The sequence below is a fragment of the Canis aureus genome, chromosome 26 (genome assembly GCF_053574225.1).
Source record: "Canis aureus isolate CA01 chromosome 26, VMU_Caureus_v.1.0, whole genome shotgun sequence".
Lineage (NCBI taxonomy): Eukaryota > Metazoa > Chordata > Mammalia > Carnivora > Canidae > Canis > Canis aureus.
In genome coordinates this window covers 47,888,563-47,913,778 of record NC_135636.1, presented here as the reverse complement: position 1 = coordinate 47,913,778, position 25,216 = coordinate 47,888,563, and the positions used below count along the sequence as shown (strand labels likewise).

The window sequence follows — 25,216 nt, the reverse complement described above, 5'->3', positions numbered from 1 at the left end:
CCTCCTTGTTCCGTGCACCCTACCCCAGGGCCTTTGCACTTGCTGCTGTCGGCCCACAACTGTCATTCTCCATCCCCCGTGATACCTGCTTCATAGGGCCCATCAGTCTCCGAGATCACCCCATACACATTTGTCACGGTCCCCTGCTACACCGTAAGCCCCAATGGGCAGCATCGTGTCTGTTAGGACTTTCCCCAGTGCTCTGCTTCTATACCGGTCCGTGTTTCTTGGAGTGAACGTATCTCCAGCCTTAACACCTCCTCTGTGAGTCTCCCGTGATTTCTCCAGTACGGAGTCGTGGCTCCAGCCAAGTTCTGTGAAACACCGGGACTATCCCCGGGCCGGACCCTCAGCCCCAGACCACGATCGCCCTTCCTGGGACCTTGCCCCCTGCCTCAGTACCCCTCGGGCAGCTACCCAGGTTCTTGTAAACACCCTCCCTCCTCTTGGGGAACTGACCCTCATCCCATGGGATTCTGGGGAGCCGCCCATCACACCACGCCCACCTCTGCCCCCAGCCGCCGCTCCCAGGACACTGAGTTGGTCAGTCCTCCCCTGGACGTGCAGCGGGTGAGCAGCACCCGGAGTGGGGGTTGGGGGCTCCAGTCCTCCCCTGGACGTGCAGCGGGTGAGCAGCACCCGAGGTGGGGGTGGGGGTGTGTCCAGTCCTCCCCCAGATGTGCAGCGGGGCCACAGATGAGCAGCGCCCGGGGTGGGGGGAGCATCCATCCCTTGCCAGCTTCAGCGATGAGGTGGGTGGTGATGGTGGGGGGGATGGTCTGTCCCTTCCCTCTGGAGGCCCTTAGGCCCATGCGGGGCGGGGGCAGGGGGGCTCAAGGAACTGATGGAATCCCCCCACCCCCAAGCTGTGACACCAGGTGTGACCTTGCCCCAGAGCAACACCCCCGTGATCACCGTGGCAGAGGGCGGGGGACAGTGTTAAAGGCTCCCACTTGACAGAGAAAAACCAGAGACCAACTTTTTCTTTAAAGAAAACAAGTTTTATTTTTATAATCAGAACGTTCTAATAAAAATATTATTATAATATTAGCTACCTTTAACTTCTGGGCCTTGACTCTGTACCAGGCGTGCCGCGAAGTGCTTGCCCACGTCAGTCAGCCCCTGAGACCCCCCACTTCCCTGAGGTAGGTCCAAAGGAATACCCCCAGTGCCCCCCACTCTGCGGCCCGCCCCTCCCAAATCCCTCTGCCAGTCTGGCCCTCGGCTCACTCCCCTCCTCCGCTGAGCGGGGCCCCCCCCGATGGCCCCCGGAACATCTCACCTCCACCCAGGACTGAGCCCCCAGGGGAGGGGTGGGTGTCTCAGCTCAGCCCCACCACCCAGGCTGGTATACAGCAGGGGACACCACACGGGGGGCAGGGCAGGTGCGGCCGTGTGGTTCTGCACTCGGGGACCCCGTCGCTGGCCAGGATGCTGCGTTCCGGCCCCTCAGCCGGCACCACCTCGGGCCCCGCTCCTCCTGCCCTTTGTGAACAAGGAGGGGACCAAGCTCTGAGACGACTTGCCGTCGCCTGCAGACACCCGCCCCCCAGCTGGCAGAGGCTTTATCCCACGGAAACACTGTCACCGGGTTCCTCGGGCGGAGCCATCGACAAAGGTGTCTCTCCGAGTCAAAAATAGGTTCTGGATTCTTGGTGGTGGGAGTTCCGGTTGAAAAAATAGACTAGACATTCTGAAATCATCTTAGTAGCAAAACAACGACGGTAAGAAAAAGAGTTGCAGCTTTGACAGGAAAGGACGTCGCCAGCGGCCCTGCTGTGCCCGGGAGCCCCGGGCGGGGTGGGGTGCGGGCTGCGGTCTAGAAGATGCGGATTCCGGAGGCAGGTGCCCCCCGACACCTCCTACGGCGGCGGCTCGTGGATGCACCTGCGGCGCGGCCTGCCCCCCGTGGTGCTCTCGGGCGGCCCCGGGCTAAGGCATCTCTGAGCAGGACGCGGTGTCTCCGCAGCCCAGCGGGCAGCCAGTCTGTGGAGGGTGAGAGGGCCCGGCCGGGTGCTGGGGGGACAGGCCTGGGGGCACGGGGGGAGCGGGGACGGGCGAGAGGTGCAGGAAGAAGGCTGGCGGTGTGCGCGAGGTCTGGGTTGCATCTTCGAAGACCTTCCAGGCGTTCTTCCTCCCTAAGGCCGCCCTGGAGACGCAGCGGGGCCTGGATTTATAAAGAAGCGGTCTCCAGTCCGTCCGGGGTCCCGCGGGGTCCCTGGAGACACACGTGGGGCCGCGCAGCCCGCAGCTGGCCAGCCGCCCGGCCGGCGTGTGGGTCCCTCACTGCATCCTGTCGGGCTGCAGCTGCGGAGGCTGGTACTGCACGAAGGCGGTGCCCGCGGGGGCCGCGGCCGACAGCGCCTGGGGCAGGGCGGCCGGGTAGCCGTAGCCCACGAAGCCGGCGGCCGTGGCGGGCGAGGCGGCGTACGGGTACTGGTCAAAGGCGGCCGGCGGGTACTGGGCGTAGGCCGGGCTGGCCGGCGTGTACTCGATGTAGGGCGAGGACAGCGACGGGACCGGGGCAGCCGGGATCACCACACTGGGCTGGACGATGGCTTGCGGATAGATGTAGTGGGGGGTCAGCCTGTGGGCCAAACACAGAGGGTCAGGGCCAGGGTCAGGCGGCAGAGCTGGGGACAGCGGGCTCCGGCGGGGAGTGAGGGAGCGGGGTGAGGCTCCGTTCCCCTGCCCGGTCTATTCCTCATCTGTAAAATGGGGACAGCAACAACACACCAGATGTGCTCCTACCCCAGGGCCTTTGCACTGGCTGTTCCCACTGCCTGCCACCCACTTTCCCCGGCTGTCCAGAGCTCCCCTTCTCAAAAAGCCCCTCCCAGACACCCCCAGCCCAACCCAACGCTCCACACTCCCACCATCCCCCAGAGGGTCAGCTATGTGATTTCGAGGGGGCCCAGGTTTAAAAATGACTTCTGATTTTCAGAAGGTGTCAGCAAACATCGAGTCCGGCACGGGCTTCTGAGCCTGGGTCCTGTGGGACCCCACCCCTCCATGTCCCCGATTGTCTCCCCAGTGTCTGCCACCTGCCGGGTGACACCCGCAGGATGTGCGGCCTAGCACGCCTTGCCCCGCACCTGGGAGCCTCACCTGGTCATTGACAGCAGGGCCCAGCCCAGGGCACGGCGAACGTGGCTGAGTGAGCACCACGTGAGGGCGATGCACCGAGGGCGTCGACGAAGACAAAGAGGACAGGAGGGACCCTAGAAGCAAGGCCCCAGGCAGCCCTGGGCCCCAAACACCCTCAACACACTGAGTGGGGACACCTGCGGTCAGGCTGCCCTTCGGGTCCTCATCCTGTCTCATGACAGACGGGGCTCAGGGGTTCGGGGGCTCCCAAGGCCACACAGCCATCCCACACAGGGGACCCTCTGAACCCGTGCACGCCAGCCTTCCAGGCAGGGACGGGGTCCCACGCGTCGCCAGCGGGGAGACGCTCAGGAAGGCAGGATCGGCGCGGCGCGGGCCTGCTGTGCCAACCAGCGCTGGGCGTCCCTGGGCGGGTGGCGGGGCCTCCCTGGGCGTCCCGGCCTGTCAGGTCCCAGCAGCCTCATCGGGCAGGATGGAGCGGCTGTCAGCATCGGCCTCTCCTCACACCCGCACGAGGGGCACAGGACAGGGCCACACCTGGGGCAACAGGGAACCCCAACTCCTCCCAGCACCTATCAGCCACCGCCCCCCGCCCCCGCCCCCGCCAGGAGAAGCAGTTTTGAAAGACCAGGCTCCTGCCATTCCCTCCCGCTCGACACTCAGCAGGGGCGGACCCTGGGGCGGCCTTGGGAGCAGGTGGACAGGACTCAGGCGCCCCCCTCGCCCTCGCTCCGGCACCAAGTACATAGCGGGCCACGGCAGCGTCCACGGGACCGGCGACCAAGCAGAAAAAGCCGAGCGTCCCCCGAGGCCACCGAGCAACACCCCACGTCCCTCCAGGGCCTGCCGCACACGGTGGCGGGGGCGACCAGGCGGCCCGCGCTCGGCCCACGCCTCCGCCCTCCACGCCGTCGGGAGAGCGAACCAGCAGCTGAACAGACGTGCTGCCTCTGCAAAACCTCGACGTGCGTGCTCCACGTGACATCGTGGACGCTAAAACCACCAGATGTGTATCTGCGACCACGCCAAGAGAGGAGAGGCTGACCCGGATGAAACCCCTGCTTTTACGGGTCCAAGAGCTGATGGAACGTTCTCGGCACCGTGTTCCAGGTGCTCAGGGGGATCTGGAGGCCGCCGGAGGGTGCTGCCGGGCCCTGCGGCTGCTACCGGGCGCACGACTTCCCAGGCATAAGCAGGAAAAGGGGCCGTGAAGCAGAAGCCCCGCGGGCGCCCCCCACGGCGGCACAGACACACCAACGGGGTGTGCCCAGGCCGCGAAGAGCAGGGCCGCTGCGCACGCCAGCGCAGTGAGCCAGGCCGCACGCACTGCAAACCCGAGGCAAGAGTGGTTTGTTAACCGCCGGGGGCTCTGCGAGGGGGCCGGGACGGAGAACAAGGGCCATCGGGGCTCCTCCTGGGGAGACAAGGTCCGGAGGAAGACGTGCCAGCGTCCACCCGCGTCTGCAAGCGCACGTTGTGCCTGGAGGTGGTGGATGTTCGGGGACCCGTCCTTCCCCCCAAGGGCAGATCCAGAGGAACGAATCCTGCACCTGTGAGCCCCCGGGAAGGCCAGAGCGCCCACAGGGCCTGGTGTGGGCAGGGCTGCAGCCCCAGGGCCCTGGGGGGAAGGAGGGGCAGGCTGGGGCAGCAACACCCCTGCTGACCACAGGCTGTGCCCCCCGACGCCCCACCCTCTGCTGTGCTTGTCAGGAGGCCTGGGGGACGGACACACCAACCATCCGACCCATGAACCAGAGATGAGACTGCAGAGAGTGGTCAGGGAAGGCCTCTCGGAGGAGGAAGCATCTGCACAGAGCCCGGAAGACAAGACGGAGGTGGCTGCAGGGAACAGCATTCCCAGAAGGGGAAGAGCATGGAAGAGGCAGGTGCGTGCACTGCAGGAGCAGGCCAAGGTGCCAGCCTGTCCTCTGAGGCCGGCCTGTCCCGCCCCAGCGGCACGCACCCTGCGTGCTCACACCGCCCTACCAGGGTCTGTACGTGCCTCTGCCTCCCTGGAGCCCCCACCCCCAGGCGTCCTCCTGACCCCACCTGAGGCCGGCCCATGCCCCTGTCAGGAAAGGAGCAGAACGGAGCCACGACGGAGCGGATCTTGGTACAGTGCCTACCGGGACGCCCCCGGCACCGTCAGGGCCCCTGCTTGGCTCCTGGAACCTCATGAACATTCCTGAGTTTGAGGCCACGGAAGCCTAAAGCCCAGAACTTCTCCAAACATGGGCAGGGACACCCCTGCCGGAGACACCCCCAAGCGTTTGCTAAAAATGTGTCTCCCCTGCAGACGGAGGAGTCAGATGGCATCTGGGCATCTGCAGTTGGCGGCCCCTGGGGACTCTGATGCCCACCCTCACGCCAGCAGCGCTGCCCAGACCCACGCCTCACGCCGCCGCCCGCTCAGAAGGACCAGGTCTCTGGCCACGTGACCCCAAGGTCAGCCGGGAGGGCCGTGGTCACACGATGCAGGTTCCACACCGTCCACTGCCAGGACCAGACCTCTGTCCCGGCCAGCACAGGGACGCTGCCACGTGGTGCGAGCAAATACTGTTTAGGTCGGGAAGGAAGGGAGCCCCCGTTCGCGGACGCGCTGGGACGGTGCACATTGGCATCTGTTCACCCCCTTCCCTGGAGGGCTCTGCCCCCACCGCCCCTGCCCTCTGCAAAAAGCCCGATAACTTAGATTTCACGCCACGAGAGGTGCCCTGTTACCCCATTTCCCAGAGATGGAAGCTGAGGCTCAGAGAGGCCCGGGTGACATGCTCGATCACACGCCGGGGTGTGGCAAAGCTGCCTGGGCCCTGTGCCCCCAGGGACGGGCTGCTGGCTGGAGCCTGCGACCCCGGACCCACCTCGGGGGCCAGCCCAGGTCTCCGGGAGGCCACCCAGAGGGCAGAGCGGCGCCCGTCCTCAACCCGGCAGCCCCCAGTGCCTCTCCCCTGGAGAGAGGAGCTCAGCATCTCCAGAGACTGGGCCCAAGACAGGTGCGTGCGCCCAGACCGGGGTCCAGAGGAAAAGGAGGATTGGCAGGTCCTGCCACACAGCGAGGCCGGGACAGGTGAGTGGGGGAGGAAGCCGCAAGCCCCCCAGGAGGGGACGGACCCTCAGCTCTGCCCACTGGGAGGCCGGGGACGTCCACCCCAAGAGCGGGCTCCTCTCCGCCTGGGCAACTGTGCCCCTCCAGAACATCAGGCCATGCCTGGAACATTCCTGGTTGTCGCTTTCGTGACCAGATGCCCTGGCTGGGTGGAGACGGAGAAGCGGAGCTGCAGGGGTGCAGGTGAGCCGCACACAGCCCACGGGGAACCCTCCGAGCTCCCGGTGGGAGGGCCCCTCCCAGGCCCGCACACGAGCTCCTGGCCGCCGGGCACCCGGGGGAAAAGGGCGGGAGTGTCCAGGCGGCTCCTTGCCGCCCCACCTCGCTGCCCAGAAAACTCGGGGCGCTGCCAACCTCCACACGCCTCATCTTCAGGCCCCTGGAAAGGGCCCGGGCCTCACAACACCCTGTGCTGACCAAGGCTGGCCTGTCGGCCCTGCCCACGCTCCGCCAGGCGCTCCTCACTCCCACCCTGGCCCCCCGAGTTTCCCCACCATCTCTTCAGGTCAAGCCTCCACCCACAACACATCATAGCAGGTCCACTGTCCCCACCTCTGCCCCCATCTGGTGGCCAGAGGATCATCTTAAGAGCATGAAGGAGACCAGGTCCCCCCCCAGGACCAAGCTGTTCGCCCCACGGCTTCCCACGGCACCAGGCCTCAACTTCCCCCAATTATTCTCACTCAGTGTCCTCATTCCCGCCACCTCCAGCTCCCTTCTGTTCCCCAGACTCAACGAGCGCCTCTACCCCAGGACCTTTGCACCTGCTATTCCCTCTCGTTTGCTTCTTCCTCCTTCCCTCAAACCTCACCTCCTCAGAGGCCTTCCCTGACCAAACCCCAGGCCAACACCAGCACACCCCATGCACCACCAGCTCTACTGCCTTCTTGGTTATTTACCGTTATTTACCGTCTGGTTATTTACCGTCTTGTTCTGTTATTTCCTCCACGAAAACATAAGCCCTATGAGGAAAGGGACTGGGTCCCAACCACTGAGCACATCACCTGTCGAGTGCAGAGGGCCCCTCCTGGCACTGCTGGCACCCGGGTGGCAAAGGAGCCTCCCCCAGGATTGCCGACCGTTTCCTGGACCCTCTGAAGGCAACAGAGGCAGCCCTGCCTGGCACAGCTGGGGGACTCTGGGGAGGCGAGACCTGCCGGCTCAGTTCACGGCTGGCCTTGGCGCTTGCTCTGTGCCTGGCGGCCTCAGCTCTGCCTCTGTGGGTGGGATCCCCCCCAAGGGGCTGCCCTGAGGATTTAAGGCTCTGCGTGCCCTAGAGCCATCCGGGGGTCTGAGGGAGGGTGAGGACCAGCCCCTAGGAGTGCAGCCGGGAGCCCTGGAGCGACAAGCGGACTGGCCGGGGGGGACAGTCAGGCCCAGGGTCAGAAGCTAAAGGTCAGGTCACCAACGCCCACCAGGGCTGCTCCTGCCCCGTGCGACCTACTGAACGGGGGTCTCGGGGCCTCACTCCCATCCCCCGGGGGCCGTGAGTCTGCTGGCGCCTGCGGCACCCCAATTAATGACGCTGCTGACTTGGCCCCCAGGAGGCCCCGGGGTCCAGAGGCGAGAACCCTGAGTCTGAGGCCTGGCGTCTGACCTGTTTCCCTCTCTGTAAGCCGAGGCTGCACTGAGCCCGACAGAGCGGCCCTGGGTCCCCGGAGCCCCCATAGAAGGCAGGGGTCTCAGGGCTCCGAGCAGCAGGGCCAGGAAGGCCTGGGCACACGGGGTCAGCACCCGACCGCAGCCAAGGGCAGCAGCGGCGCGGACAACGGCCGGGGACAACGGCCGCACGCCACACACTCAGAGCAAGACTCGGGAGGGAATCGCCAGGGCCCCGGAGGGACCCGTTTCTGAACACAAAGCCACCCCCAAAAATAAAAGCAAGAAAGGCAAATGAGCCCGTTTCACTTTTTCTGCCGTCTGGAGGTTTTCGCCTGCCTCGCCTGCCGTGCTGGACGCGCAGGCAGCGCTGGGGGCGCAGGGAGGGGCCCCAAGAGGCCGCCAGCGCAGGCAGGAAACCGGGCCGTGCAGGAACCCCCACAGGGGACACGAATGCTCCCCGGGGCCATCAGACAGCAGGCCCAGGTGGGGGCGGCAGGTGTGGGACAGTGTCAGGCCCTGGCTCGCATCCCCACCCAACTTGTCCGAACCTGAAATCCTCCCGTTCCCCCAAACCCTCAGCCTCACCTGCCCCCCTTCCCCAAGGCCGAGCCACCCCTCCATGTGCTCAGCCCGGAGCTCTGGAAGCTTCCCGGCTCCTCTTCCACACATTCTTTAAAATGTACTCGGAATCCTGCAGCTGCTCACCCTGGCGCCGGAGCCAGCAGCACCACGGCCTTGCACGGGGACTGCGGGGGGGCGCGGGGGGCCTGCCTAGGAGGGCGCTTTCAGGACACAAGGGACCCAGCCCTCCTCCGCTCAGGGGCCCCCTCAGGCCCGCAGCCCTCAGAACAATCTAAAGGCACCCCTGGGCCCCCACTGCCCACTTCCTCCCGCTGCTCACGCTGGTGCTGCAGCCCAATCGCCGCCCCCGCCTGCTGCCACCTGGTCCCCCTGCACACACTCCTCTGCTACAGGCCCCTCCGCACCCCTAACCTGGCTCTGCTCTCCGTCATCCCCACGGCACCCTCGGCCCTGCCACGGAGCATCTGCTGACCACACTGGCTGAACGCACTCCCGGCCTCCTCCTCCCACCACGTGGGGGTGGGGGCACGAAGGCAGAGACCCCCACAACCCTCCAGGGCCCTCATCACGTCCACACGGACAACAGGGAAGCTGGGGCTCCCCGAGAAGTCACGGCAACGAGGCATCGCACTCGCCAGTTGTGAAGAAGGCCCCCTGGGAAGCCCTTCCCCCCCCAGGACACACCCATGGGGGTGCTCAGACACCCCTCGGCCTCCTCCGTCTGTGCTCAGGCCCCATGCCTCGGCCCGAGCCTGCTGGTCGGGGCTCTCCGGGCCTCAGCAGAAGGCCCTTCCTGCCAGGGCAGTGGGTCGGAGCGAGGGCTCATCCTCCAGGAGCCCCAGAGCCGCCCCGAGGGGCTGGTTTCTGTTCCAGCCGTGGGGCAAACAACAGGTGCGCGCGGGCCGCCCCCGGGGGAGGGCCACACGCCAGCCCACGCCTCGCTCCAGTGGCTGCCAAACAGGAAGCTACAGTGTGGGGAGCAGGGCCACCCCAGGCACCCTGAAAGTAAAAACAAGCCAGGTGACGCCACAGCAGGCACCAGCTTCCTCCCAGCCCCCATGGCCTCCGGCTCTGACCTCACTTCCTGCCGCACCCCCAAGATGCTGACACCCCCCCAGCCTCTCCCACTCCCTCCCCACCCAACCCTTTATTTCCTCCGGATTATGAAATAATGGTACAAGCCCCAGAAGTTGCAAGGACGGCGCTGGGAGGTCCCGTGTACCTCCTGCACTGTCCCCCGGGTGGTGACATCACCCCGCGCGTTACCAAAACCAGGAACCCGATGCTGGCACGCCGTTAGCTAGGCTGCGGGCCCCGGGCAGGTGTTTTCTTGGTGTGTCCTGGTGTCAGCCCAGGACACTCTATCACATGTGCAGGCGGCCCGCCCACCACGACACGCACCACACAGAACCGCTCCCCGATGGGGAACCGCCCCCGGCCAGCCACCCCGGCCGCGACACCGGGCACCGCCTCGGGACCCTCGGGGGCACAGAAGAGTTTTTAATAGTCTGATGTCCCCACTGGAAAGGGAGCGCCCACGAGTGGGGAACCGACTCTGTGTCTCTCTTACATAAAGCATCCTGGACACGGCTCCTGGCGTACAACACCCCCAACATGAGGAGTGAATGAATGAATAAATGAATGACCCTTTACTCCTGGGGACACTGGTACGTTCCCGTCACTCCCCAGCCCCTCTCCTATCCTGGTAACCCAGGGATGGGCTCAGACCCCTGCCTCAGCGTGCACACACACGTGGCCCCGTGATGGCAAGGGCAGTGGGGGCGTCACAAGGGGCGCAGGGCTCCCGGAAAGTCAGGGCACGTGCCGCCCCCAAGAGGATTCCGGGACAGTGGTCTGTCCTGGGGCGCCTGGCTCCCATTTGTTCGGAGCTGGCCAGGGGGAGGCAGCCGTTCACCCCCCTCCCCGCCTGCCCCCGACACCGTGTGAGCTCGGGCAGGTTCCTCACCCACCACCGCCACAGGCCTTGTCAGGGCGCTGCGGGAGACGGTCACTGACAAACCCGGAGTCATCCCGGGAAGGCCAGGCCCCAACTGGCTCTGCCCATGGGGGCCGCTCAGTGCTCAAGGCCGCCCTGTGTGGCTGCAGCATCCTGGTCCCCACCTCGCGGACGGGGAGGTGAGCCCAGGCAGGCCCCGGGATCCTCACTCCAGCACCCGGCGATGCTGCTATCTGGGACCCGGGGCCTGGCCGCACGCCTGGCACAGAGCGGGGCTTGTGGTCAACTGGCACGAAGGCCTCAGCAAGGCCCCCTTAAGAACAGGGGTGGGGGCTGTGCCCAGAGAAGCAGCTGGCCCTTCAAAAATAACCCAAGGAGAGGCTCCAAGTACAGCCAGGCCCAGGACAAACCTCAGATCCTGGCAGGCCTCGGGCCCAGGCGTGGACACAGCCTCTGACACCAGGAGGTCCCTTCCAGGCCAGACCCAAGCTCTGCCTACACATGCGCCCTCTCCCAACAGCCCGGAACCTGCCTGCCTGCAGGCTGCGGACGGTCCCACCAGGGCAGCTGAGCCGTTCGCTGGAGGCCTATGTGGAGGCCGGAGTCCTGTCATTAAGTCCCTTGTCACCTGCCAAGGAAGGACCCTGCAAGCCTCAGGCCTTGGCCCCCCCACGTATAGTTCCGTGACACAGAGCCCAAGGCAGGTCCCAAAAGACCCCGACCCACTTGGAAAAACCGAGGGCAGGGGCATCCCAGCAAGAAGCCTAACGTGTAAAACATCTCGGGCGAACCTTCCGCACCGAGGTGTCCGGCCCAGCGGGCAAGGCTTCGGCCGTGGCCCAGCCCCAAAGTGGGGCCGTGGACTCTTTGGAGCCGCCCAAGGCAGGGGATGGGAGCCAGGAAGGCTGTGGGGAAGTCCAGCCGGGCAGGAGAGGGGTTAACGGGCGCCAGCTCCCACCGTGCCCCCGGGTCCCACGGCGCCCTGGCCAGCGACAGGCCTGCCCCGCCACCAGCCCGCAGCGCACCACGCCGACTGCTGAGTCAGGCCGGCCGCGCTCCCGCCCGATTGTTCTTGTTCCGCAAAGACAAAAGACAAAAGGGACGCTGACGGCCCAACTCTCCCAGCTGAGGGGCGCTGCGGGGAGGACAGCTGACCCCGGGCCGCCCGGCCCCAACCCCCGGGCCAGCACCCCCAGGGCCCCACCCGCCACCCTGCCGCCCAGACTAAGGCCTGGTGGGAGGCGGCGTGACCCGGAGAGGCTTCGGTCCGCTGGCCGCTGGCAACGAGGAGCTGGACGGTCCCTCTGACCCCTTGTGCCGGTTGGGTCCCCGCCCCTTGGCAACCAGCAAACAGAACTGGCCGCCTCCTCGTCACGGGTATCCGGTGCCAGCCAGAGATCTAGTTACAAAACACCGTCACCTGAAGTCGGGAAGACGCCGCGGCAAAAGCCGGGTTGACCCCTGCCCCAACCTCACGTGGGTGGCACTGGGGGCACCATGAGGGCAAGGCCGGGGCACCCTTCCTACCCGCCCACCCCAGAGAGCGGCGGTGCAGTGTGGCCTCGGAGCCAGCCAGCCCGGTTTCAGATCGCGCCACTCAGGGCACCCTGGCGGTCTGCGAACCTGTCTCAGCTTCCTCATCTACGGAGTGAGGACCACGTCAGTCCTGACCTCAGAAGGCTGCTGTGAGGGCAGGAGGGAAGGGGGGGCAGGGGCACGGAGCCCCACGCTCGCACCATGGGACGCACTTGGTTTCGGTCGGGGGAACAACAGACGAGGCACCTGGAGGCTCCAGAAGGCCCAACAGCCCCAGAGGGAACCAGGATTTGAACCCAGGTCTGCAGGCTCCAGAGGCCGAGTCCTGACAGTTACTGGAGCCTTAGAGACAGGCTCAGAGGACCAGTGACGACCTAGAACTTGGGAGGGGAAGGCTCTGCTGCATTTGAAGCAACAGAGCTGCAGGTGCTCCAGGCCTGTGCCCCAGCTCTGCGGGGCCAGCACCCGCCCCACCCCACCCCAGGCGCCGGGGATGGACCTGGGGAACAGAGCCAAGGCTACAGAAAATGAGGAACGCCCTCCCCCTGTGACCTAAACTCCAAAGAGGAAGGACCTAGGGTGATGGCAGGTGTCCCCAAATACCTTCCAAGACGGCTCCAGACACTGATGAAGCTGATCCCGGGGCCAGAAGGAAACCCAGAACCACCTGCTCCCAGCCGCCCCCCGGGCTCCGTCTCCGGAGAACAGACCAAGAGCTGAGCTCCCACACACGCCAATCCACGCCAAGGCCACCACGCAGACACAGATGCTGCCTGTCTGGGCCAGCACCCCCAAATCAGAGGCATGTAGCAACTCCCCGGCCATCTGTCTGACCCGCTCCGTGTCCCCACCCACCCCAGCCCAGCTCCCACCCCTGCCAGCGAGCCAGGTTGCTCCTCTTTCCAGGGCAGACACACACTCCTGCAGACACACACACTCACACAACTTGAAGCACACGACCTAGAGGCTGGGATGTGGTCTCTGACAGCTCAAGTGCTAGTGTCCTGACAGGGGCCACCTGTTTTATAACTGCCCTCATCACCCCCGCCCCCCGCCCCCAACAATCAACCTGCTCCCGGTACTGGGGCACACAGCCGACATCAATCATGGGGCCGGGAAGTCACACCGCATGGCAGGCTCCTTTGTGCCCCTGAAGCGTGTGTGTCTTTCCACGAGCAGCTGCCAAGACTTATTAGAAGTTTAAAAAAAAAACGGCGAAGGGAGGGAGGGATGAGCACTCCTGACAAAAGGCCCACAGGCCGGGCCACTCGTGCTGGACAGCTGGCCCCGGTGCGGTCTCACCTGCTGCAGCTCTCATAAACACCAGACCTGGATGGCAGTGACCTGCCGCCACCATCTGTCACCCACCAGAGCGGGTCACCAGGCACCCTGACAAGAGCCCAGCCGCGGTTCCACGGAATGTGGGGCACACTCCCAGAGCTCACGTGCCCCCAGTAGGCCCATCCTAAGCGCTCCACCCACACAACTCCCAGATGCCATTACCACCCCCGTTTCCCAGAGAAGAACACTGAGGCACACACGGAACCGTGCCACCATGTAAGCTACCAGAGGTCACACAACTCATCAAAGGGAAGCCAGGATCTGAGACCAGGCTGGCAGGCTGTCGGGAGTGGAGAAGTGCCCCCCGCCCTCCCAACCCCCAGAACGCAATCACATTTCTGGAAGATCAGAGAAAGGGATGGTTCTCAGACACAGGAAGGCGGATTTGAACATGACAACCAAAGCTGTGGGGCTGGCGGTCCTGGGGTGAGACTCCCTGGGAACACGGGGCGCCTATGGCCTGCCCTGGCTGGCCTGCCACCCCTCCTCCAGCCCTGCCCCCAGCAGCCACATCCACTCACCCATAAGTCCGCTGGATCAAGGTGGGGTGCAGCTGCTGCACGCCGATGGCAAAGCCTAAAACCAGACACCAGTTAGAGGCTCGGCCTCACCAGGGGAGCAGAAACACACAGCCCTACCCATCCACCCCCCCCACCCCCCAACAAAAGTTGGAGATAGATAAGGGGCTTTGCCTACACTCCCAGGCCACCCTCCTCCCACCCACCGGAAAGCTCCCTGCCGAAGCGAGCCCAGGGAGCAGGGCAGCAGCACCCTCTGGGTGTGGGTCCTCGTCTCCAGCCCCGGGGACCAACTTCCTCCTTCCCTCGGGGACAGCCGATGCGCCCTCCTCCCCCTGCCCCACCGGCCCATGTGCCCAGACGCAGGGGTCCAGCTCCCGAGCTAGAGGATGGCGGCCCTGTGACGGCTCTGCGAGCACATGATAGCTGACAGCCACTCCTGGGGCCGGGCCGGGCGGGGGGGCCTCCTCCACCGCACAGATACCAGCACTGAATATAGCAGTCGAGGCGAGCCAGGGAAGGAGAACACGGGCTCTCTCACCCGTCTGGAGGCTCCTCGGCTTGGCGCCCAGATACGCCAGGTTCACATTGGCCTTGCGGCCGTCGATGTTGGGGTTCGGGTCTTTGCAAGCTCTCTCGGCCGCCGCCCGGTCGGCCATGGTCACCTGCAGGAGCACAGGGGCATCAGGGGTTTCCCTCAGGCGCTGGGAGGAGCACAGGGCTGCCTGCTCCGGGGAGGGGCCCCCACTTCCCCCTGGGGGGGGGCTCTCCCACCCTCGGGGCCCTCCCACCAAGGTGCTCCTGGATTCCTCTGCTCCCTCCGAGCTCAGGCGCTGGGGAACCTGCCTTCAAGGGCAGAGCTCCCCAGGGGAGACACGGCACCCTGCCCCCTCCCCTCCCCTCCCCTCCCCCTCCCCCAGAAGGGGGAGGGGCGGGGCAGCCCTCCTGCCTGCCTGTTGCGGGGGCCTGGGGGGCACTAGTTAGAAGGGGAACAGGACACGAGTCTTCAGGTCGTCTCCGACTTGAGCTGCTGTTTATTTGGGGCCCTGAGCGGAACTCCCAGGACACGGTGAGGGAGGGGGTGCTCGCGGCCTCCAGGGCGCCCGGGGGGGGGGCGGGAGCCTGAGCTCCCGCTTGCTTGTTGCTCCAGGAAGTCCCGGCAGCGTCCGACCGTCCCCAAAAGCTCCCCGCAAACTCCCAAGTGCTAATTGGACGCAGCGGCTCCGCCTCTGAAGCCGGGAGCGGGGTGGGTGGGGGCAGGGCGGCGGGCGGCCGAGCGCGCACCTCGGCGGGGCCCGGGCGGGGGCGGCAGGTGCGGGGCGCGGCGGGGCGCGGCGGGGCGGGGCGCGGGGCCACTTACGAAGCCGTAGCCGCGGGACTTGCCCGTCTGGCGGTCGGTGATGACCACGGCCTCCTCGATGTCCCCGAAGCCCTCGAAGTACTTCCTGAGCGAGGCGTCGGTGGTGTGGTAGGGCAGGCCGCCCACGAAGATCTTGGTGAACGTGGTGTCCTTCTGCGAGCCGTGCATGGCGCCGGGGGCGGCCGGGGGCCGCGGGAAGCCCGCGCTCGGGGCGCACGGCGCGGGCTGCAGCAGCATGGGGGGCGCCCCACCGCCTACGGACCCGGGCCGCGCGGCGCCGCGCTCATGGGCGGCGGCGGGCAGCGAGCAGCGAGCAGGGCAGCGGCGGCGCCGCTCCGGCCCCCGGGCCCGTCCGCTCGCGGGGCCGCTCCCGCCTGCGCGCTGGCTGCGCTGCGCTGCGCTCCGGCCGGCGCTCGGGGCACTCTGCGCCGCGCCGCCCGCCCCCGGGCTTTGTAGGCGGCCCCGCCCCCGCCGCCGCGCCCCGCCCCCCGCCGCCGCCCGCCCCGCCCCGGGCGCGCAGGGGCCGCCGGGAGCCGTAGTCCGGGCCGGGCCCAGGGAGCCCCGCGGCGGGGCGGGGCGGGGCGGGGCGGGGCGGGGCGCGGCTCGCAGCGGGGCTGGGGGTTGCCCTGTGCGCGCCCCCCGGAGTCCGGCCCCCGCCCTCGTGGCGCGCACAGCCTGGTGCACCAGAGGTAAGCGGCGACCGGCATCAGGGGTCCCGAGCCAACGGGACGAGCCACGCAGGATGCGGCAACGTGTATTAAAAGCTGAGATGCGGGATCCCTGGGTGGCGCAGCGGTTTGGCGCCTGCCTTTGGCCCAGGGCGCGATCCTGGAGACCCGGGATCGAATCCCGCGTCGGGCTCCCGGTGCATGGAGCCTGCTTCTCCCTCTGCCTGTGTCTCTGCCTCTCTCTCTCTCTCTCTCTGTGTGACTATCATAAATAAATAAAAGAAAAAAATTTAAAAGCTGAGATGACCCTGGTTTCGTCTACAAGCAAGATTCATTCGACGAAAGCCTCCCAGGGCCCCTCGTGCGGCGGGCACGGCAGGATGGGGGCCGCCTGGATGCCCGGCACCCACACCCTCGCTCCGCGGACCAGGCAACGTTGAGCCCACAGTGCACAACCGGGAGGGACGCAAACCAGGGACCCGCCATCCGGGAGGGTCCCCGGAGGAGGTGGCTCTGGCCTCTCCAGCCCGGCCGGCATCAGGGATTCCTTCCTCCGTCTGCGTGGACGACCCTGCCGCGCGGCAGTCCGGCCCCTCCGTCCCCGTCCCCAGCCGCGGAAGCAGGCCATGCCAGGGCCTCTGTGAGCTCCACACCAGGCAGGACCGGCCACAGAACTTGTTCCAAGTTTTTAGAAATTTCATACCAAACCCAGCGTGGGGCCCTTCTGAGCTCGGGGGGGGGGGGGGGGGGGGGGGAGAGGGTCCCACCTCCACGCGGTGCAGAGCGTGGCTCTGGGCGCCCCAAACACTCCGCACGTCCGTCCGGGCACAGCTGTGCACCCACTTGTACGGTGGAGACCTGCGGCGCTAAGTGGGGTCCCTTCGGGCCGACTCTGTGACCCTTGAGCCTCCTCTGGGGCCGAGGGATACAGGCCGGGGCCTGCGGGACTGGGGGTGGCGCGGCGGGGAGGCGAACCACGTCCCCTGGTCTTTCGGGCGTTACCCGGCACCTGCTGAGTCCAGGCCCTGGGCCCCTTGGCCCTCCTCGCCCGCCTTCAGCAGCTCCCTGTCCCATCTAACTCCTGCCTCGGCCCTGCGGCTCACGTTCCTCCCACACCCCAGGCACAGTCCTGCCTCCTCCAGGCCCTTGGCCTCATTCTTGGGCTCTTCATCCTGCCTTCTCATCCCCTTCGCTGTACTTCTTTCCCGAAGCCCTGGTTGCCTGCACCTGCCTGTACGGCCTCCCCCTTCTGCTCGGAGGGACCTTGGACGTCTTGCTCAAGCGGCAAGGCCTGGCAAGCAGGGGGCCCTCGGCAAGTGTTTGTTGAGTGAATGCACGATGGAACGGAGGTGAGGCAAGCTCTGCACGGGGTTTTCCAGAGCGCCCTCTGGAAACTTTTAAGTGAGGCCCAGACTTCTTTCCGAGAGGCCAGGGAGGGCGGCCAGCAGCCGGCCGCGTGATCTGGGGCGCGCTGAGTGCCTTCGCCGGCCTCAACCTCCCCTTGCGCGGCGGACAGGGCCTCTCGGAGGCCACCCAGCCTTGGCCGGACAGACCCGGGCGGGGCGGGCTGCGCCTTGGCCCCGAGGCGCCCGCCGCCGAGACTCTCCGCCTACAAGTCCCAGAGCCGCCCGCGCCCGGCCCCGCCCCCCGCCCCGGCCCCGCCCCCGCGCCCCGGGCCCCTCCCGGCGAAAGCCCCGCGCGGCAGGAGCGCCGGCCTGGAGCTCGGCTGCACGCGGGGCGGCGGCGGCTGCGGAGCACGTGCTGGCGCCGCGGGGTCCGGGGCTCCCCAGCCGGGGGAGGGGGGGCGGGGGGGGCCTCCCGGGGCGGGAACACGGGCTCGGGCGGGGCGGGGCGGCCGCGTGCACCTCGCGCCCCTGCCCGGCCCGGGGCCGCGTGCGCCCGAGCGCGCGGGTGCCTGGAGTGCGTGGGGCGGGAGGGGGCTTCACCGGTTCAGCCTGCGGCCCCTAGTAGGGCTTCTGCATTCCCCACCTCTCCTCGCGCCAGGTGGCCCCACGGGCTCCCACTTCGCCTTGGGAATCAGCTCTTCCCCCAGCACATCCCTATTAATGGCCCATCAGGTGTCAGGCCAGGGCTCCAGGCCTCAGGACAGGGCGGGCAGGAAACAAGCAGACACCCCCCACCACCACCACCACCTCCAGGGCTTACATTTCATTTCCGGGGAGTGGAGAGACCATGAATGAATAGAATGGTGAATAGTAGGTTTAGGTTTGGGTAGGTTTTTCTAGTCCAGGGGTGGAAGGGGGACACCGAAGAGGAGCAGACAGTGATACCTGTTCTCGAGAGTCAGGGAAGGCCTGTGGGATTGGTGACAGCCAGGGCCCCTGGAGGACAGGGGACGGCAGAGAGAAGGGAATGCAAAGGCTCAGAACACTTTTTGAGTGTTGGGCACACACACCGCCAATAATGATAAAGTTACTTTGTTTGGAGCTGGGTCCTTGACTAGGTGACTTACACAGATTAGATGATTTAAACTCAAAATAATCATTATCATCAGTGGGTACTACTAGCCCAGTGTTAAGAGGGAGGGCGGCGAGGCTCAGAGTGGCTTCCCCAAGGCCACGGAGGGCAGCAAATGGTGGCCAGTCCACTGTCCCATTTATTCTTCGCACAGCCTCTAATGGAAGACTTGTCTGCTCTGGTTGAAGCCTGCGCAGGTGGGACCTCAGAGATGTCAAGTGAAGCGAGAATGAAACAGAAGTCAGGGGGAAGGACCAGACTCAGGACCCTACTCCGCAAATGCCAGCCCTTGTCTGAGAGCATGCCTGGGTGAGGGCCCTTGTTGTGCTCGAATTGTGTCCCCCCCAAAATGAGTTCACATCCTAATCTCCGGTCCTCATGAATGTGACCTTATTTGGATGTAGGGGCTTCTTTAATAATCTAATCTATTTAAGAGAAAGTCATATTGGATTAGTATGGGGCCTAATACCATGACTGTTGTCCTCACAAGAAGCCCACGTGAAGATGCACACACCAGTGACAACAGAGCAGAGGCTGGAGAGATACACGGGCCAGAGAGCGCCGGCTGCAGAGTACAGCCCCACTGAACGCCGTGACTTTGCACTCGTGGCCTCTAGGGCTGCGTTGGGGCAGCCCCACAAGACTCGGCGCTGAAGGGACGGGCAAGGCAGAGCCCCAGCAGATGGAATCCCACAGCCTGTCACTCTTGGGATGGGGAAGCGCCATCAGGGCCTTGGGGGGAGGGGCGGGCCCCCCAGTGTCCTCCCAGGACTCAGGCGTGGGAGGCAGCTCCGCTCCCAGCCTTCCTGCTCAGCTGGGGAAGGTGGGGATCCAAGGGTGCCAGGCGCGAGGAAAACACTCAGGAGAGGTGTGTGGAGGGGGGCACGGAGCACAGCCAGAAGGTGGGGAGCAGGGGGCATGCAGAGGGATCCCCAAAGCCTGCTTATCTTCATGGAGGCCCGAGTGACTCGGGGTTTCTGTGGACTCAGGCCAGGGGTGCATTCACCTCAAAGCCAGGCTGCAAGGTGGAAGCGTGCGGGTCCCCTGCTGCCACCTCAGCCCCAACTGGAGGCTTGGGGGACCCCAAAATAAAACATCAACATGACAAACAAAAAGAGGAAGCGAGGGGGACCTCCGCTGGCCAGCGACTTTCACACATCCCTTAAGCCCGATTGGCCTATTTCGGCCCCCCTCGACAGGTGATGAAAGCCACTTTCTTTGCAGGCTGTGGGGGGCCAGGCGGGGAGAGAGAGGGCAGGCCAAGGCCAGACAGCCCTACTTTCGTGTCCTGCACACATCACACGTCTGCCGGTGACAACCACGTCCCCAGGCCTCAGTCTCTTCAGCTCTAAAATGGGTGTAATGGTAGCAGCTTCGTCACAGGGGCCCATGGGAAGCTGCAGGAGGAAAACACAGAAAGTGCTGAGGTCATCCTCACACTGAGTGGGAACTCAGTAAATGCAGACTCCTGCAATTTTCGGTTTTTTTCCAGCACGCCTCGGCTCCAGCCTACACAGCAGCCTGGGGCCAGGTGGGGAGGTGGGGCCGTGCCAGCCCCTCCCACGCAGGCTCCTTCAGGCCTTCCCATTGCCTGGGGGATGCAGTCCCAAATCCCGCTGTTGGAGATGGCCTCCTGCCCCCAGCCAGCTGGAAAAGCCCATCCTGCCCTTGCAGGCCACGTCCCCTCTCGGGGACCCTGGGCAGTCAGCTGAGGCCTAAGGCCCCTCCTCCGACGATGGTGTCAAACAGCAAAGTGGCTAGAGATGCAAAGGAAAATAATCACATTAAAATGCAGCTATTAGGGACGCCTGGGTGGCTCAGGGGTTGAGCATCTCCTTTGGCTCAGGGAGTGATCCTGGAGTCCTGGGATCGAGTCCCCCATCGGGCTCCCTGCGAGGAGCCTGCTTCTCCCTCTGCCTGTGTCTCTGCCTCGCTCTCTGTGTCTCTCATGAATAAACAAATAAAATATTTTTTAAAAATAAATAATAAAATGCAGCTATTAAAATATTTTTAAAAAACCATAAGCGTGTGAGATAGGAAGGCGTGTGCTCTTTTGCTGATGCATTAAGCCACAAGAGCCGATGGTGGCTGTGAGGGGGCTGTGGTCGCAAAGGGGGTCTCTCCGGATAGAGTCAAGGTGTTGACAGGGCTGGCTCCTTCTGGAGGCTCTGGGGGGCAATCCGAGCCCTGCCCCGTCTCAGCTTCTGGAGGCTGCTGGGTTCGTGGCTCGGGGGCCCTGCCACCAACTTCAGGGCCAGCTGCCCGGGGTCTGTCTCAGGCCACACCACCCGGACGCTCTCTCCCTCTGCCTCCTGCTTCCCTTGCTAAGTGGAAGGTGATCTCCCTGTCTCAAGGTCCGGAGCCTTACTCACCTCTGCGACGACCCTTTGCCATGTGGGCAGCACGGAGAGCAGTGGCCCCCTTTGGAGCTGACGGTGGGGTTTCCTCGGTGGACATCCCAGGGCAGGGCACCGCCTCGGTGAACCCTAGAAAGGTGACCAGTGCTGATCTGAAAACGTAGATCCACTCCCCGGCGATTCCCCTGCTGAAGGCCGCACACTTTCTGGCACTCTACAGGTTAGCGGGTGTGCTGGGAAGCTCCTCAGCCCGGCGTGCATGTGGCTTCGAGAACTCCGTGAGACCAAGGCCAGGCAGAGGCCGATCCTGTCTGTGCCATGGGAGTGAGGGTGCCGGCCTGGTCCCCAGGGAGCCCAGGAGTGTGCTGGTGAAGGTGCCTGCAGGTACGGCGTGGACCCGGGGTCCGTGTTGGGGTGGGGGACACCGTGTCACACAGTTGAGAAGCGAATGGCTACCTGGGAACACTGTCCTGGTCAGCTTGGGCTGCTGTGAAGACCACATGCTGCGGGGGTTAAAGACAGAAATTACTTCCTCACAGGTCAGAAGTCAAGATGAAGGTATTGGCAGGGTTGGTTTTTTATGAGGCCCCTGTCCTTGGCTTGCAGGTGACTGTCCTCCCCGTGTCCTCACGTGGTCTTTCCTGTGTGTCTGTGTCCTGATCTCTTCTTAGAAGCCATAGTGATGACCTCACTGAATTTAATCACCCCTGTAACGACCCCAACTCCCAGTGTGGTCACACTCTGATGCATTGGGGGTTGGGACTCACCACAGGAATTTTGGCGGGGGGGACACAATTCAGTCCATACTGTATACCTACCTCGCTTTTGCAGGCAACTCAGAATTGTGCTTGGGGCCTCCCATGCTGGTCAAGGGGCCCCTCCTGCAAAGTCCCCCGGAGGCGGCCAAGGACTGGGGTCATGTTGCACGAGGTCCCACATGAGATGGAGACCCCCGGCATCACGGGACATGCCTTGAACCTAAAGACAGTGGGGAACACATGCCTCAAATAATTCCCTCACTAAAACTCATCATCTACTGCACTTTTGCTTTAAAGGTCAAGCCCAGTGTCGGAAAGATCCAGAATGGAAATGATGGCCTACCTGGAGCTGGAGGAGGCCCAAGGTCAGGAAGGGTGGGGCTCAGCCCTGCTGGGGAAGGCCCCGGGTTGCAGAGAGTCCCAGCCAGCCCCTCCAGGCCTTGGGGTGATGGTGACACTGCCCATCCCGCTACCAGGGGCCGAAGGGCCCCAAGTTTCCGACCCGTCCTGCAGGAAGCAGCATTGCCAGTGCCTGGATGACCCGAAGGGCAGTGTGGGTTTGGCACGCGGGGTGCTGGTGGCTGAGCTGCTTCTCAGCACTTCCATCCACCCCCCTCCTCACCCCCCACCCCAGGGGGAAACTCCAAGGATAAGCTCGCCTGCCAGCTCTCTTTAGGGGCTGACTCACGTTTTAAGCAAGTAAGCAACAGGCTTTTATTTGCTTTGGAAACAGCCCTCACCTTAGTAGTTCTCTGAATATTGATGCAAAATTCACGACAGACTTAGTTACAACCGGCTCTAAGATGAGTTGCTCAGCATCTACGGGCCTTGTGGGGACCTCACGCCTGTTGTGATAAAAACCCAAAAACAAAAACAAAAACAAAAACCACCTCTCAAAACTACATCCCCATGGTTCTCCTGCCTCCTCCCACCTCCTCCCACCTGGTGCTCGAGCTCTAGGCCATCAGGGTACCTGCACATGCCTCGTGTGCAGGGTGTCCCGCCGCTGAGCGGTGCAACGCTGGCCGCCTCTGGGCCTCCACCCGGCCCCCGTCAAGGGAACAGGATGCTCACGCTGAAACCGCCTCCTCCACCCTGCAGCCAAGATGGATTTCCCACCGACTAGCACGCGTAGGTCTAGAGCATTCAGAGTTACTAAGATTAGTCTCAAGGCGGCCCTGTTGGCCACCAGCACCCATCTGGGATGGAGATTTGCATTTCCTACTCTTTCCTCCCCAAAGCAGGGCAGAGATAATGCCAGAGGGTGAGTGGGCACTCAGAGTTGCCCACACCACGGGCAACAAAACTTCAATGTCCCATAAGGACACTGCGGGGTGGGGGTGGGGGGGGAGGATTAAATTTTAAGTAGAAAAATCAGGAACCTGACCTCTGAAAAATGATTTGACTTCAGTATTTCCTAAGGAGGCCATCAATCCTTGTAAAGATAAAAGTGTATAATGTCAGAGGATATTCTTCCAGCAGGATGAATAATCCCGACTACCTTACAAGCTTAGTAACACCACCAGGTGGAGAGCCCGCACTCCTTTGAACAAGCGCAAGTCCGCGGAGTAGCACCCAGAACACGGTCCCAGGCCTGGCACTGGGGGCGCGGGCGCCATCTGCTGGCGGCCTGGAAACCGCCTCAGGGCTGCGGGAAGCCTCCTACAGACCCCCCGGGGGTCCGGGGACAGCCCAGTCTGGGGACATTTTGGCCACTTCCCACGGATGTCATCCCACCTGGAAGTAGCACTAGGAGCTAGAACGGCATCCTGTTCCCTTGACGTGGGCCGGGTGGAGGCCCAGAGGCGGCCAGCGTTGCACCGCTCAGCGGCGGGACACCCTGCACACTGAGGCATGTGCAGGTATCCTGATGGCCTAGAGCTCGAGCACCAGGTGGGAGGAGGTGGGAGGAGGCAGGAGAACCATGGGGCTGTAGTTTTGAGAGGTGGTTTTTGTTTTTATTTTTGAGTTTCTATCACAACAGGCGTGAGGTCACCACAAGGCCATAGAGCTAGCACTTACTATGGGCCAGCCACGGAAGCACTCTGCAGGCTTTAACTCTGAATACTCCCACCAATCCTTTGGGAATGCTGGTTTTGTGTGTGTTAAGATTTTATTTATTTATTCATGAGAGACACAGGCAGAGGGAGAAGCAGGCTCCCTGCAGGGAGCCCAATGTGGGACTCGATCCCAGGACCCTGGGATCATGCCCTGAGCCAAAGGCAGACAGACACTGAAATGCTGAGCATCCCAGGCGTCCTGGGAATGCTGTTTTTAATGTCTCCCGTTATACAGATGAGGTCCCTGGGGCTGAGAAGTACCAATCACACACTCAAGGCCCCAGAGCAGGGATTCGGAGGCAGGCAGTCCATGTTAAGTGTGTACAATGTTGGGACGCCTGGGTGGCTCAGCGGTTGAGTGCCTGCCTTCGGTCCAGGGCGTGATCCAGGGGTCCTGGGATCGAGTCCCACATCGGGATCCCGCAGGGAGCCTGCTTCTCCCTCTGCCTGTGTCTCTGCCTCTCATGAATAAATAAATAAAATCTTAAAACAAACAGAATAAAGTACGTACAATGTGATGCGGGTATTTCAAACGTCCTGTTATAGTCAGTATCCCTCTCCCATTTGGGGGCAGATGCAAGGGAACACTTATGACTGGTACTCATGGCAGCGCTACTTGTCCTCGATTACGTAGGAGGTAACGGAAAAAAATCCCAGTCCAGGACGTGATTAACATCGATGACATAGATATGTGTAGACACATACACACACGCACACATAATGGTAGCACGATTACTCCGTGTGAGGTAGTGCAGTACAGAAGACATATTTTAATGCGGTCTTGCAATTCCATTACAAAAACACAAGCAGCAACAACCCATGGTCATGTCACAACCATCGAAGGGACTGTGATATAATCTGGAAAATGCCAACTTCTATGTTCCTGACGCGTTTGGCTCATTTCTCACGGAGCACCGCCTTCAAGGGAAAATCACGTTTTGGTTGAATGAAAAAAACTGACTTCCCAAGTGACTCCAAAAATGGCTGGGAGGTTCCTGTATGTGAACGTACGGGATAAGGTCCCGTTTGCAGAATTTTCCAGGGAGGTATTTTGTCCCTCGAAGATGCCAATTAGGTGGTAGAGTTTTAACTTCTGCTGTTTTATTTAGGAGCTTGTTTCTATTGCCTCATTTTCAGTGTGTTAATGTTTACGGTTACTTTCTAACTTTGGACAAAAGAGAAGTTTTCCATATATGCAATTTCCTCCCTTAAGTTTACGGCAGTGACTCATTTTGTGAGGCAACCATGCTTTTTAAAAAGTTGATCGATTAAAAAAAGTCGATCGATTTAAAGAAAAATAAGGAAATCACGGTCGAAATGGAGACCAGATGCATGTGTTTGGGAAGCTGCATGCAACGAGCCCCGTAACACACGACCAAGTGTCTGAGAAGCTGGTCACTCGTCAGACTCCTGCTCCTCGGGAAGGGCGAGGACGTACGGGACATGCTGGCCGCTCGCCCTGTGCTACTACATCCCACCCACGGCACCTCGCAGGCAGGCCCTCGCTTGGATTAGGTGAGAAGGGTTCAGTAGGCCCCGCTGACCGCAGAGGGCTCTGGGAAAGCTCGCAGGTGCGTACAAGCACCGTGAGGTCTGCCCAAACGTGGCAGGAGCAGAGCTGTGCCTTCCTGCATATGCCCCCCCTGCACAGTCCCGCCTTGACCTCTGACTCCTTTCACGCGAGTTCTTGCCGCTGGGCCATGTCCACGGTCACTACCGACTGTGGTGTCACAGGCACGGCGGGGCAGAGGCCTAGCGAAACCAGTTGGAGACATCACGTGAAAG

General features: G+C 63.5%; 1 protein-coding gene and 1 long non-coding RNA gene across 3 annotated transcripts; both read right to left on the bottom strand.

Moving 5' to 3' along the window:
- Positions 1–979: 979 nt before the first annotated feature.
- RBM38 (RNA binding motif protein 38) lies at positions 980–15,394 on the bottom strand. 2 transcript variants are annotated; one of them, XM_077873686.1, is made up of 5 exons: positions 15,111–15,394; positions 14,292–14,415; positions 13,754–13,808; positions 3,109–3,245; positions 2,450–2,587 (listed from the first exon to the last, which is right to left on the bottom strand). In XM_077873686.1, the coding sequence occupies exons 1-4, from the start codon at positions 15,345–15,347 to the stop codon at positions 3,113–3,115; spliced, it is 549 nt and encodes a 182-aa protein (XP_077729812.1). In that variant the 5' UTR covers positions 15,348–15,394; the 3' UTR covers positions 2,450–2,587; positions 3,109–3,112. The 2 variants fall into 2 exon arrangements, with proteins under 2 accessions (XP_077729811.1, XP_077729812.1); XM_077873685.1 differs by lacking the exon at positions 3,109–3,245 and having other exon boundaries at positions 980–2,587; positions 15,111–15,385.
- A 2,348-nt stretch (positions 15,395–17,742) lies between these two features.
- On the bottom strand, positions 17,743–21,341 carry LOC144298576 (uncharacterized). The gene is made up of 3 exons (XR_013365505.1): positions 21,070–21,341; positions 20,629–20,742; positions 17,743–19,653 (listed from the first exon to the last, which is right to left on the bottom strand). It is a non-coding gene; the product is annotated as an uncharacterized LOC144298576 (long non-coding RNA).
- Between the last annotated feature and the right edge of the window lie 3,875 nt (positions 21,342–25,216).